General features: G+C 40.1%; 1 protein-coding gene across 1 annotated transcript; it reads right to left on the bottom strand.

Annotated features, from left to right (window-relative positions):
• Positions 1 to 2,359: 2,359 nt before the first annotated feature.
• Positions 2,360 to 13,439, bottom strand: slc43a2b (solute carrier family 43 member 2b). The gene is made up of 14 exons (XM_032576213.1): positions 13,374 to 13,439; positions 12,365 to 12,643; positions 9,727 to 10,003; positions 9,492 to 9,547; positions 9,328 to 9,404; positions 7,199 to 7,291; positions 6,683 to 6,816; positions 6,363 to 6,559; positions 6,115 to 6,258; positions 5,368 to 5,500; positions 4,419 to 4,551; positions 4,143 to 4,216; positions 3,877 to 4,000; positions 2,360 to 3,797 (listed from the first exon to the last, which is right to left on the bottom strand). Exons 2-14 carry the CDS (start codon positions 12,522 to 12,524, stop codon positions 3,636 to 3,638), a joined length of 1,764 nt encoding a protein of 587 aa, XP_032432104.1. The 5' UTR covers positions 12,525 to 12,643; positions 13,374 to 13,439; the 3' UTR covers positions 2,360 to 3,635.
• Positions 13,440 to 13,943: the final 504 nt, after the last annotated feature.

The following is a 13,943-nucleotide window of genomic DNA, read 5'->3' as shown; positions in this document are numbered from 1 at the left end:
AAAGCTTCAATAAACATCCTAAAATAATTATAAATAAAAGGCAAAGACCGAGCCATAATTCTTTGGCAGTGCTTTGTTTCCCAACACAGGGGGTCTTCAGTACAGTACAAGGGATTCCAGGTCCCTAATCTCGACCCACTTCCTGAATATCACGGGATGTGGATGCTATGTGAGTTTAAAATTATGTAACAGCAAGCTGGAGCTGTATTTATAGCTCATGTCTCCGTTTGACAACAACCACATATCCGCTTCTGGCTCTTGTAGTTTATTTTAAAGATACATCTTTCAGTTTCTCCTCTGCCGACGTAATCTTTGTTTTTTTTTGGCTCATGTTCAATGAGATAATTCCACATGCGAGGTTTTTGTTATGCAATGCCTTGCAAAAGTACTAATAACAGCTTCCATATTTTATTTTACAACCACAAACCAGTTTATTTTATCACAAGTGTAAGTGACACACAAACACAAAGTAGCATATGATTGTACAGTGCAATTAACACGATGATTCTCAAATGTTTAAGTCATTTTTTAAGACTTGCCACAAATTCTCAGATGGATCCCGGTCTGAACTTTTAGTTGGCCATTCTGACAAATAAACATACTTTGATCTAACCATCCCATTGGTTCTCCAGCGGTATTTGGGGTAATTAGCAGTGTTAGTTTTCCCACACTGTCTACCAGAATTTAGACCAAAAAGTTACAGCAGCTCCTCTATAGTTAGCAAGTTAAAAAAAAAAAATAGTCAAACTCTCGGCTGCTTCTCTGATTAATTCCATCTTTGTCCATCCATCACTTTTGGATGGCCATTATACAGTTCATCAAAGTTGTGGATATTGTTTTTTTTTAATTCTGACTTCTTGAAGCAATCCTCAGGTCTCCTATCTGAGGAGTAGAAATAAATTCATGATTTCTATTGTTAATCATGCATTAGCATTATTATGCTAGATAATGTCTAATGATTGCTATGGAGATTTGATAAACCCCCAAAATATGATCAGTTCACTTTGAGTCCTTTTACCCAGTTTGAGGAAAATTCTGAATCACATATTTTACGTGCAAAAAAATAAAAACAAAACATCCATCTTCTGTTCACCCTTTGTCCCTAATGGGGTCGGGAGGGTTGCTGGTGCCTATCTCCAGCTACGTTCCGGGCGAGAGACGGGGTCACCCTGGACAGGTCGCCAGTCTGTCGCAGGGCAACACAGAGACATACAGGACAAACAACCATGCACACACACACTCACACCTAGGGAGAATTTAGAGAGACCAATTAACCTAACAGTCATGTTTTTGGACTGTGGGAGGAAGCCGGAGTACCCGGAGAGAACCCACGCATGCACAGGGAGAACATGCAAACTCCATGCAGAAAGACCCCGGCCGGGAATTGAACCCAGGACCTTCTTGCTGCAAGGCAACAGTGCTACCAACTGCGCCACTGTGCAGTAACTTTAAAATGTGTGACAGCAGGCTTGGCAAAAATATGTATTTTCTGTTACCAGTTTGTGGCCGAGCTGTTAAGGAAGATAGCAGCTCAATTGGAATTATAAATTGAGTTCTACATCCTGCGTTTCGGTCGTTTTATGAAAAGCTGAGCTGGAGCAGACCCCTCTACCTCCGATGTGACTGATGATTTCGCACATCTCGTCTCGGGTGGTGAGAGGTGCAAGCGTCAAGTGATGAAAATCTGCTAAAACGCGATATCAGGTGGCAGCTCAGCGTGACGACAGACTTGCAAACACCAACCACCTAGATGCGAGAAAATAGTTTATGCTGATCACGCCTGAGCATGTTTCCCGAGTGCTGAGACATTTTGTTAACACTTATTAAAATAGCTTGGTGTTTTAAAGATTGCGATCATTTTCAGGGGCAATGACAGATTATTTGTGCACAAGTAGATTCTGACATTTAGCCTACACAGGGTATTTATTTCTTCATTTTTGTTTTAAAAAGTATTCTTCAACTAGTAGTGTATCATAATTTTCAAAACTTTATGGTGTTGTTGCTCCTTGCAAAGAAAAAGCGTAACCCATAGCATGCTGCTGCCACCACCGTGTATGTCTGTTATATTAAGAGTGATGCTCAGATTTTGTTCGTAGGTCAGCATGCAATGATTTTCCTCTAAACACAGTTTCTATGTTTGAGCTATTTTCAGGTTACATTTCAGCTTGTTTGAACACAACAAATATGCATCATATTCTTCTTTTACATTTTAGTTTTTAATGTTCATCACTGCTATAACTTGATGGTACTCCACAGAATACTCGTTGCTTTGGTCAAACCGAGGATAAACCAAACACTGCCATCTCCTGGTTCGTGTTGGAACAACTTAAAAACAAACAAAACGTAATAATTAGAGCGATGCAGTGAAAAAAAGGAAAAAATCTTTATTAACTTCCACATATTCTTCCACATACAGACACCCATTTACCAAAATATCTCTACTTTATCTTCATTGAGGGCAGAAGGAGCTCCAGGCAGACAAAACAGAACGAACCTACATAAAAGCAGCACTGCACAGTTAAAGTACACCAAGAATTGAAAGTGGAAATGCTAGGAAAAAATAAATACACATATAAAAGGTTAAAGGAAAAGGGGGGGGCAGGGGTCTGAAGCCAATCATCCAGAAAAAGTGCCACCGTGAGCTGGATTTGTGTGGAATTGGGGTAAAAGTGCTGAATTTCTCTTGAAGGAGACAGACTGGAGGAAAAACTGACACAAACTAAGATGTCTGACTAATGGCAGCTTTATGGGGAAATGCATTAAGTCACTATTATAATGCCCTTCACTGTTATGTGTGAAAATTCAATCAGTTAATTTTCACTTTTCAACTAAAAATGTACTCTTTGTACATTTTGAAATGTATTTTTTTTTACAATATAATTGTAGAAAAATACTGAAGCTGATACATAAGGTAAAATAAATATTCTAAGCATACATTGTGAAAATTATTTGAAAACAGGCTGACTTTCCTCTGAAAAAAATGGGATAGCACTGCAATAGATTTCATTATTAGACATTAGCCGTACAAAAAGATAATGACTGTCTCTTCCGATTACCCGAGAAACATCAGCAAAATGTCTCGACTCTTACTCCACATTTCCTTTGTGCAAACTTCTGGAAGAAATCCAGCAGATGTACTGATAAGTAGCACCATGCAATAGCATCTGGATGATTTGCATTCAACATATAGCACATCGAAGAAACCCCATGACAACTGGATCGCCCTCTAATTTTAAAGTGGTTAGATGGGAAGGTGATACTGAACCAGGAGGACGTATATCCCTTTTCTTCTCTTGCGGGGCAAGTGAAAGCAGAGGAAATGCTGGAAAACACTCTGAAGGTCAGGAGAAAGAGGAAGTGAAGAGAGCTCAGAGGATTTGGGGGAATACAGATGGCTGATGCCTCTTTCCTTTCACAGTTTCTCCTCCTATTTGCTCTTCATCTCCCTTGTTTGTTTCACTTTTCTCCTCATCAGCCGTCCATTGGACTCATTTCTATGACAACAATCCCAGCAGTTTTCCAATTGGGGAATTTGTAAAGATGGGTGTTGTCTTTCTTATGGAGATGTGTCGCAATTTTTTGTTCACCACTTCAAGACGCCCGTTTTGCACGTTGTTTTCTCTCGCCGTCTCCGTTTAAACGAAGGCCTCTGGGATCTCTGAGCCGTTGATTTTGATGTATATTTTGGCGTCCTCGGCTTTCTGCTGTAGTTCTCGATGGAGTGTCCGTCTGTACCAGACCAGGTAGAGGGGCAGCAAGAAGCCCAGCATGCTGAGCACAAGCAGTCCGATGTTAACCTGCAGGGTGACACCGGAGTAAGCAAGGTTTTAATTTGGCTCGATAGCTGAATGTGTTTAGGTGGGTGATGATTCCTACCCAGAATGGGTCTCCTTCAAGTGGTCCCATCATTGCCAAAAACAGGGGCTGTTGCAGCAAGGCAAAAACAGCACTGACGAGAGACTGCATCCCTGTTAAGCTGCCAAACTGAGAGGAGGGATATCTAAAAAGAAAACATTTAGTTTAGTTGGTCACTTTGAAGCAGCTTCTACCAACATGGAAGTTTGACACGCATAATGACTAAAAATTACTTGGCAATTGAAAGTAAAATGGCCATGAGAGATTAAAATGACGTTGGTACATACACAGCAGCATAAAGGCCCCCAACAGCAGAGTGAATGAATCCTCTCACCACAGTGTGTAAGATGAAGGAGACAATCTGAGGAAAGGAGAATAACAAAATCAGTGTTTATTCGCTTTTGCATCTCATGTGAAGTTAATTCAGTTTCCCTTTAGCCAGATGGTGTTAGTGGGCAATCAGACGCCTACATTTACTGTCAGCTTGACACAGTAAAGTCAGCTTTGCATACGGACACAGATCTGGTGAGGACATAGAACAAAAACAACAAAGAGACACTCACCTGTAATTGGAGATTTGGAATCAGACAGGTGACACCAAATCCCACCAAAAGCAGGTTTGTGAGGACGAATGCTCGCAGAGCGTTTGTCACTTTCTGGATCTTTCTGTCTCTGCGCTTTGTCTTGCTTTCACCTCTAAAATGTAAAAAAACAAAAGAAAGTTGGATTACGAGGCAGAGATGCCATGACTGCATCTGTATAAGAAGCAGATGGAATCAGAAATAAAAAAATAAAAATAAAATAATCATTGGTTATGCAAGCTTGTTATAGTAGTGTCCTAGAATTTCGGCTACTTGCACTGTCACCCAAGCTTTAAGTTTCTGGCTGATACAGTAAAACACACCAAAAGCACAATGTTTCCTGGGATGCAAACTCCCTCCCCGTTTTTTGTACAAATTTAATGGTAGTAATTGTGAAAACCACTTCACATTTGCCAACTGTAGTCTGTTTTTATGTTGCATTTAGAGCAATGGCTTCTCAGCGTCTGTTAAAACAAACTTGTTTCACTGTGGATAATGAAACTTTCTAGCTTTACAAGCAGAAAGAAACAAGGTTTTTAATTTTTTTTCTGGACTTGACACACATTTTCCACCAAAACCTGCTTTCTTTGGAACACAGAGCCTTTCAAGTCCATTGAGGAAATAAAGAACCACATTATAATTGTTTATACTCGTGCGTAATTATTAGAACACATGAACATGGCATATTCCAGCATCTTGTCACCAAGGGTGAAGTAAACTTGTGGCTGTCTATAGTGTCTTTCTGATACCCTGAATGATTTATTTAGATTTTTCCATTAAATCCATTGAGGAAATAATGTGTTTAAAGAGCTTTCTTCCAATAATAAAACAGTAGAAGCTTAAAAATCTATGGCATCATCATCTGTGCTTTTCAAGATTGCTTAATGTTACTGACATTTTAGTGTATCAACAGATCAACACTCAGACTCACTTGCTTAAGGGTTCCTTGTCTTCTTCCCCGTCATCACAGTCCTTCAGTTTCCAGTCCATAATTTGACCGATGACAGGAGTGGTCATCAGACAAAGCAGCTGCAGCACACCAAAGATGGAGGAGTACAGACTCACTGAGGACCAAAGGAGGACAACATATTTATTGTTGTTTATTGGAATACAATACAACACTGTTGAAAAAAGATTTTAAAAAATTGGTGTAATCCAGTGTGGGGAGAGGTCACTACCTGGTTAGATGGTTAGACATTGCAGTTAATAAACTGTGTGAGACTATAGAGTGCAACAAGGTCGTTCAAAAGTCAATATGGTGCTATTAGGGCACATATTTGTGGCTCTGGGAGCAGTGACACATGAAATGTGAGTCATGTGAAGCAGTGTGTCATGTTTGTTCTGCTGATTCTTCTAGAAAAGTTGTTAATGAGTCAACTAATAATACCGGTGGCTTTAGTTTAAAGCTGTGTGACAGTTGAAGGACTCAGTTATCTACAGGGACAACCAAGAAAATAAATGTAGTACTCTACTTGTCAGCTGGATATTTAATAAGCTAATGCTAAGGTAAACTACTGCGAACGCTAAAGTTTTCGTCTTACCAACTTCCATCCTTTCCACTGAAAATGAAAAAGTTACGTTCAGTTGTTTGTAGGTCATGATACAAGCCAGACGGGTGCTGTCTTTTGAGTTAGTCATTGCACACAGACAGACATGTCTCAGAAGCAAACAGACTGACCTGTGTCAAGGTTTCCATCACAGAGCACCTCCAAGACGCTGTTCATGGCCCCCATGTAGAACAAGAGGCGGAGCTGAGTGATGCACATGGTCGATGCGCTAAGCATAAAAATAGGGCTCATGATGCTCTTCAAAAAAGACTCAGCTGCAGAAAGCAAAAGCAAGAGATTTAGAAGAGGGGTACAAACTAAGTCAGAATTCTTTAAACCTTCATCATTTCAGGAGTTTTATTTTACACTGCACTCTTACATTCTTCCTCGGGCTTGCAGTCCATTTCCAGGTCCATGGTGGATAGGCAGAGAGTGCGTCCGTCCTTACCAACCACCTCCTTTTGTTTCACGTTGTTGCTGACGCTCAGGCGGCGGCCCACTGTGGTCACTTGGCGGTAGAACTGCTTTCCTGTGATCTTATGGTCAAAGCCTAGCCAGCTGAACTTTATTTTCACACTGAGGAGGCAGAGAAGCAAATATTTTACAACATAATTTTTGATCAAACTCTCTCAGTGGGAGTGGGATTTATGTTGGCAGTGTACTTGGGAGCATAAATATGCGACTGTCTTTGCTACTGACGTGTAGTCCATATCTTCTGGTCCTGGGAATGGCTCCAGCGGCCAGTTGAAGAAGCAGTTGAGGAAGACAAGTCCAGCACAGGAAGCCCACACCACAAGAATGGTAATGAATGAGGCACCAAAATCATAGATGACCTGTCCACAATGAAGGAAAATTTCAAACTGAAGTGGAGGTAACTTTTTTTTAACAACTTATGGCCCAAAAGATTCATAGAGCAAAGCCTTTAACATGACCATTAACATGGCTTTGTGCTATCTTCCTTGTTCTTAGATCATATCTGATATGTGTTTGACTGAGATTAGAGCATTTCAAGAATCGTTTTGTCCTTTGAATACACAGATACAACAGAGAATTTTACATTAAATTTCCCCAAAAAGTAACAAAGAAAATAAACAAACAAAAAATACTATGGACAGAAAAAGTTTGTTTCTAGGTTCAAAAAATATGTGGAATTTCTTTTAGATTTTGCTTGGACTCATTTCATGTTCATTTTTGAAAAGGAATACTTTTCCATACCTTGACACCAGGGAATGTGACCGCAGACGAAGCATAAGAACCAATCATGAGGGCAATGAAGGTAGAACGAAGGTTTCCAAACATATTAGGGAGCTAAAAGGTAAAGGAAACAAGAAACACATAGATTAGCATATTCTGTCCACATGCCACCCTACACTGAAATAACGAACAAAGATGCTAAAAGATATAAGTTAAATAAGGTCTGTTTCTCTGTGAATGTATGCGTAAAGGTTAAACAAGCATCATAGTTATGTCAGCTGCATTTATTTGGAGATGAGGGAATCATATGGGGGCCCCATAAAGATGATGCCCAACGACACTCAGGTCAGAGGTCACAGTGGGGACCAATCAGCAAGACTGCATGGTTCAAAATGAGGAGGTAAAAGCACAACAAACTGACATGAAGCAAATCAAAGCATAACAGACGCACATGGACACACAGCTGTCCATTACACCACACAAAACTCTTAGGGGAGGGGGTCGACACAGCTGAAACAGTCAGGGGGGGTGAACCGGTCCTGATACCAGGAACAAAGCACACAAGATGGACAGGGTAGAGAGTTCATTTTTTAATTTTTTTATTTTGTTTTGTTTACACCCTCTGCTCCAACTGGAAGAGAAGGATAACAGAGCTGGAGGACAAAACGGGGCGACACAACCAACAAAAAGGCATTCACGAACTGCTCTGCTTTCAAGTGGCTGAACAACAACAAGCACATTCTTTTACATAGGGCTGGGGAGGGGATTTGCTATGTTGGGGAACCAGTTTACTGTATTTCTCAGCAGTAGCATGATTCAGAGAGATATTTATTAGTCTTTAACACTGACAAAGAGTTAAACTGGTATTGCACGGTGCTTCCTAATAGTCACAGAGGGATGTGCAGAGAAACTGTACTCCAGTGATGTAGCTTGTGTTTAATGATTAACCCAACACCAAGGCTTTCTTTTATAGCGTTTGAGGTTGTTAAGGTGACGAGGTGAACCGGCATTCAAGGGTAAAGACATGTTTTCATGCATACTGTGGAGAGTCTATTATTCCCATAACTTTAGCTAGTGAGACATTTAAGACGTGCAAAAGACTTAACAGTAGAGATGAGTGATTCAGTCTGTTGTTATTAAGAAATGTTGTTTCACAGAGATTTACTGGTGTAGAGCCACTGTCCAGTGAACAGCATCACCATGGTAGCGTCATGGACTCTTGACTGAGTTATCAAAGGCTAAAAGTGATGGTGAGAGGAAGCAACAGCAGGACGAAAAACAGAGAGGAAAGAATGCAAAAGAATAAAGAGGAGTCCACCCATTGATCCCTTGAATTAATTAAGATCATGGGTTGTTTTTCTTTGCCTTTGTATCCAAGGCTCCTCTCAGATTTAGTGAAAACCATTTAAAATATGTATCCCTTGTTTTGGTCCCAAATGTCAGTATGTGAAGTCAGATATAGTCAAATGAAGCTATGATATGAGGCCATATTTTGGTAATGTAAACAGTTCTTTAGTATTACACTCTTATGAAGTTGTACACATATATAATGACTTGCAAAATAATTTTACTTTTTTTTTTGTCACTGTGTTACCACAACCATTAATGTATTTTAATTTGAGGTTTTATGTGACTGAAAAGCACAGAATAGTGGATCATTTTGAAGAGGTAAATTAGGCTTCTATTTCAACATTTTCATAGACAAAAATCTAAAAAGTGTGGCATATGGTTGTATACTGTCCTTTTCATTTGTGAAACTCAAGAACACTATATTCTTTCCTTTTCATGCAACAATTATGTGCTGCTTCGCATTGCCCAAGCACATAGAATCCCCAACAAAAATAGACCGAAGCTCTTGGGTGTAAATGGCACCGTATTCCTATTTCATGTTACTCAGTGGTCCTACCTCACATCTGAAGCAGAGCTGAAATACGCTTCTGTAAATCTCCTCAGAAAAGATCGGAACAACAGGAGGAATTCAAACAAGAGATGAAACAGAGTGACTAGCCAGGGGTCCAGTAAAACGATTCTAGCAGCGTGTTAATGAGGAAGTCTCATAGACACAGACATTGCTCAAACAACAGGCAGCTGGTGCACCAGCTTTGCAGCAAGAAAAATGCAAAGCACACAAACCTGGCATGCCCACTTACTGTAAGGGAGGTGAAGGTCATGCACATGCCTCCGAAGCCATTGAAAGTGAGTGCAATGAAGATAAGAACGGAGAGCTCTAAAAATGACACATCATTAGACTGCTGACAATCACTACATCACATGTAGATATGGAAAATGGACAGATTGGATCACATGGACTCACCGTTTGGCTGGTAGGCTCCATAGGCAATGAGTAGACAGGAAAAGCCAAAGCAAGTGCTGAAAATAGATGATCAAGCATTTTTAATGACCAAAACTACTTCTCTTAAATTTGTATATTTTTTTTTATAAGAGTATAATATAATCTCAATTAACTCTTTGTGGTTGATTGCCCTTCTGAAAAGCAGCAATTAATATCATGTTTCTGTTTTTTATTGAGCCAATATTGCTTTGCTCACCTGCCCAGCAGTCGAAGTTTCCGAGGCCCATATTTATCCATGACGATCCCCAGTGGCAGCGTGATGGCTGAGAGCAGGAAGGAGCCAACTGTGAAAGCAAGATTCAGCATCTCATCCTGTTCTTTGCAGATCAGCCAGCCGTTCATCCTCAGCGGACCCTCCGGTACGATGGGCTTCATCTCCACCCCGTCCGATTCATCCGGTTCGAAGGCATCAGCGTAGTCATGGGGGACTGAATTCGCCGCGGAGTGAGACAGATTGTAGCTGGAGCTGTTACCTGTAGAACATGATGAAGTGATGGTCAGATGGATCTTCTATTTTTTTTTTTACCCTCTTTGTTAAAACATGGTAAATATGAGCTTTTAAAATCTACTTTCACTTATTATCTGAAATGTAAAGTCTGCACTTCTATTTCATCACAAGATCATGACACATCATTACGCAGTCGTCACATGTGGAGTAAACTCATCCTCAGTTATCTGTGCGGTAAATATCAGTCTAAAAAATGCAACATGTCAGCAAAAAAATGTGCACAGACAGTAGAAATTAAGCAGGAACACAGAGAAACATTTTGACTCAAATCTTGTCAGGCTCTCTGGAATTTTATTGAGACTTTATAAAGTGTGAGTGGAATAAATGGTGATCAGCTGGCAGAGTTAATGAACTGAGCAAGGTTATCAGAACCTTCAGGTTATAATGTGAACAGGTGCAAAGGTTCAGGAAGAGACCAACATGAAACATTGCCTCTTTTGAATCCACCTGCCAGTAACAGTGTGCCATTGCAAAGTGGAACTTCACATCATGACACATTTCACAATAAAGGCGCCAAAGCCTTCTGCAGAACTTTGTATATGATTTTCCAAATATCCTGAAAACGTGTTTTCTTTTATATATACTGTTTCATGGTGCAAAAGTGGAAAAATTGATCTAACTCAATATCAAAATTGAGTATTTGGTGTGCTGACAAGTTGTGAATAAATTTTGCTTTTAGTTTGTATGCATAACTATTGAAAAATGAAGTGACATTAGCCTAAAATTGAAAATAGAAAATACCTGTTTGTGTAAAAATAGAGAAGAGATGTCCTGTGGCCACATGAACTCCAATAGACTACATGATTTCCTCCTGTTGCATAACACATGGTCCCTCTGTGACGTTACTTGCAGAAGGAAAACCAAACTTAAACCACACGACTATTTTATAGCCGTTTCCTGCACAGGTCATCTAACTTCTACGGCTCATCACTTTTCTATCAGCCTTTGTCCCCTCCCTGGTCTTTATCAGCACCCTTTAAACTTCCAAATTACTGGTAATAAATGCTTTACGTGGAACTCGCTGTTCTTCATTTCCAAAGTCACATGGCTGAAAAGAGCTGAGAGGTTCTTTTTTTCCTCTTTGGTCTTATGTAATCAGAATGAGATAAAACTGCTGTGGCAGATCTAAAGCAATCTTTTTATTTTTTATTAAAGTACATATTTTAGTGTACTTTTTTAGACTCCATGTAATAGACCAACACACATTTTCACATAATTGTGAGGTGGTGTGTAAATGACAGGTACTTCAACCCCCCCCCCAAATTAAACTCTGAAAAGTGTGTTGTGCACTTCTATACAGCCCCTTTACATCGCCAATAAACTATGATCATATATAACTAAATTGCTGCAGAATACTCGGGTGAGAAATTCCTGCTTGCCGTTTTCATCCAGCCCTTAAAAGGCACAGCAAAAATGTGAAATGGTCTGATTAAATGACAACACAACTGAATTTCTTTTAGAAACACAATCTTTGGCAGAAAGCTAACATTACATTACACATGGTGGTGGTGGCATCATGATGTGAGGATACAGTTTTCAGCAAGGCACACTATTTTTACATTTAAATATAACGGGAATGAATAAGGATTTGACCTTTCAATTCATCTGGAGATACATATTCCTTTTTCAACCGTCATTTTTGCCAAGCCTCATATAAAATACATGACTTGGTCAAATCAGAGATTGTGCAGAAATGTTATCTGTTCTTTAAAACACAAAGCACCACCTGGAATTTTATTAAAATGAGCAATAAGACAAAAGAAGAAAAGAACACTTTAGGAAAAGATTACTTAATCTTTTTACGAGTTTTTTTTTTTTTTTTTTTTTTAAAGGAGCAACAAAGAAGCAGTTTATGTGATCCATTCTTGGTTGTTGTCTTTCAATAGGTCAGTGTCTCTGTCCTCAACTATTGTAAGCTAACAGAGACAAGAACAGCACAGTAACATACTGTCTCAAGAAACCGTACTCTATTCTTTTGTCCCTTCGGACCACTTTGCCTACCTGCATGCCCGAATGCTCTAACGTATCTGATCTGGTTAAACCCCCTTAGTCCAGCCTGGGACATCTTCACAGGCAACATTTTATTTTCAAAGACTTGAGAAGATGGGAAGGTATCAGTGTTGCTTGACATCTCTTGAAAAAAAAATCTGTCACATCCTTTAATTAAAGTCAAAGCATTGCTTTTCCCCCCAACCTTTAATTTGAAATGTATTTTCAGAGCGTATTAAGAGAAAACTCACAGCATTGAACCTGAATGACTGGCCAGATAAATATGATGGAAAATGGTAAGCGGTGATAGAAGTGCTATCTAAACATTCAGACTCACCTTCCTCGTTGCAAAGGTAAGAGTAGAAGCCCTCAGACTTCAGCATGATGAGGAGGGAGCCCCATCCCAGCAGCACAGCAGAAAACAGCAGGTTCTCAATGATGGAAGTCACTGCCATCCACCAGCGCCTGGCGAAGGCTGTGGCGAGGGTCGGAGCCATGGCCGAGGGGGAGAGGGAGAGCTTGAGAAAGAGAAAGGACAGAAGAGGAAGAAGGCTAGAAGAGAGCAGAGAGAGCCTCCCCGACTGACGGTCAGAATGAGGAGTGACGGATTTCTTATCTGAAAAGAGAAGTACAGGAGGGAGGGGAAGTGGTAAAGTCAGCCTATCGGTGGAGTCAGTAAAACCCTGGAAGGGCTGGTTTTTCAAATGAGACCAGATTGAGCATCTAACTTTGCACCATTGGGAGATCACTGATTGTGTTAAGAAATTGCAAATGAGCTAGTATTGTAAGGAAGGAGCTATTTGGCACCCTTCATTCCTTTTTGATGGATTTAATACAAAAAGGAACAAATTGTTCTTATAAATTGTGGGGATTTATATACATTCTTAGTTATAGTAGATAAGAAATAAAATAAAAGAAAAGAACAATCAAGTATTAGCACCACAGAGTTCCTTCAGGAGAGTAAACTGGTCCAGACTGGTCTGAAGACTGGTCAACCGATGACCCTCTTGTGTTTCTCCTGCGCAGCCCCCTCCCCAAATGTCCTCTCATATATTCACCCAACCGGCAAAAACGTTTTTCTGCAATTACTTTAGTGCATTCCCAACAAATTAAACAACCTGCTTTGTTTTATTCACTCACACAAAACACACCCTCAAATGAGATGCAGAACCAGCGGATTGAAAAAGTAACGCCCACAGAAGTCACCACTTCTAAGAGTAATGAGTTTGCTCATATTAATTACTCAAATTCCTATTTATGTCAACTGATAACCCATGTTCAAGTCTCATTCTTTAATCATTTTCCTTTTAGATGTCTATGAAAATATATAAAAAAATAATTCTCACCACTCCAGGCTGCAGGTAGTGCTTCAAAGCACCCAGCTCTCTGTGTCTGTCTTGGCTGTCTGTGACCAGGTATCTGTGAAAAGCAACATTTATATATACTCCAGCGCTCAGCAAAGGGCGCCCCCTAATGAATTTTGGCTGCGTACAGCCTGTGCTCTCGTCAGCTCCCAGTTTCTGAGAAAGACTTGTGTTGAGGGCAATGATGTGAAAACGAGGCTATTAATCTATTTAGAAACCTAATGCACCTAGAATGATAATGTCATGCACCCGTAACAGAGGTGATGGGAAGATTGAGAAAAAACCCATTTACAGTGGCATTCAAGTTTGATCTTATCAGTCGTTGGAGAATGTGACGTGTGTGTAAACGGAAGGGATTAATCAAGCCAAACAGTGTCTGAGAAGTTAGAAGACAGCATATCTGCAGGTGTCAACACTTCTGTGGCTCAGTCGTAACTATTGATTGATCAGGAGAGCAAGAACAAAGCCTTGACGCAGATTCAGCGCTTATGTGAGCGGTTCTCAGATGTTTACTGTGCTTTGTTTTCGAAATATGGTCAGCAAGCAGTGGCG

The sequence above is a fragment of the Xiphophorus hellerii genome, chromosome 11 (genome assembly GCF_003331165.1).
Source record: "Xiphophorus hellerii strain 12219 chromosome 11, Xiphophorus_hellerii-4.1, whole genome shotgun sequence".
In the NCBI taxonomy this organism is placed as follows: Eukaryota; Metazoa; Chordata; class Actinopteri; order Cyprinodontiformes; family Poeciliidae; genus Xiphophorus; species Xiphophorus hellerii.
The sequence above is the reverse complement of the archived record's forward strand: the minus strand, read 5'-3'. Positions and strand labels throughout refer to the sequence as shown.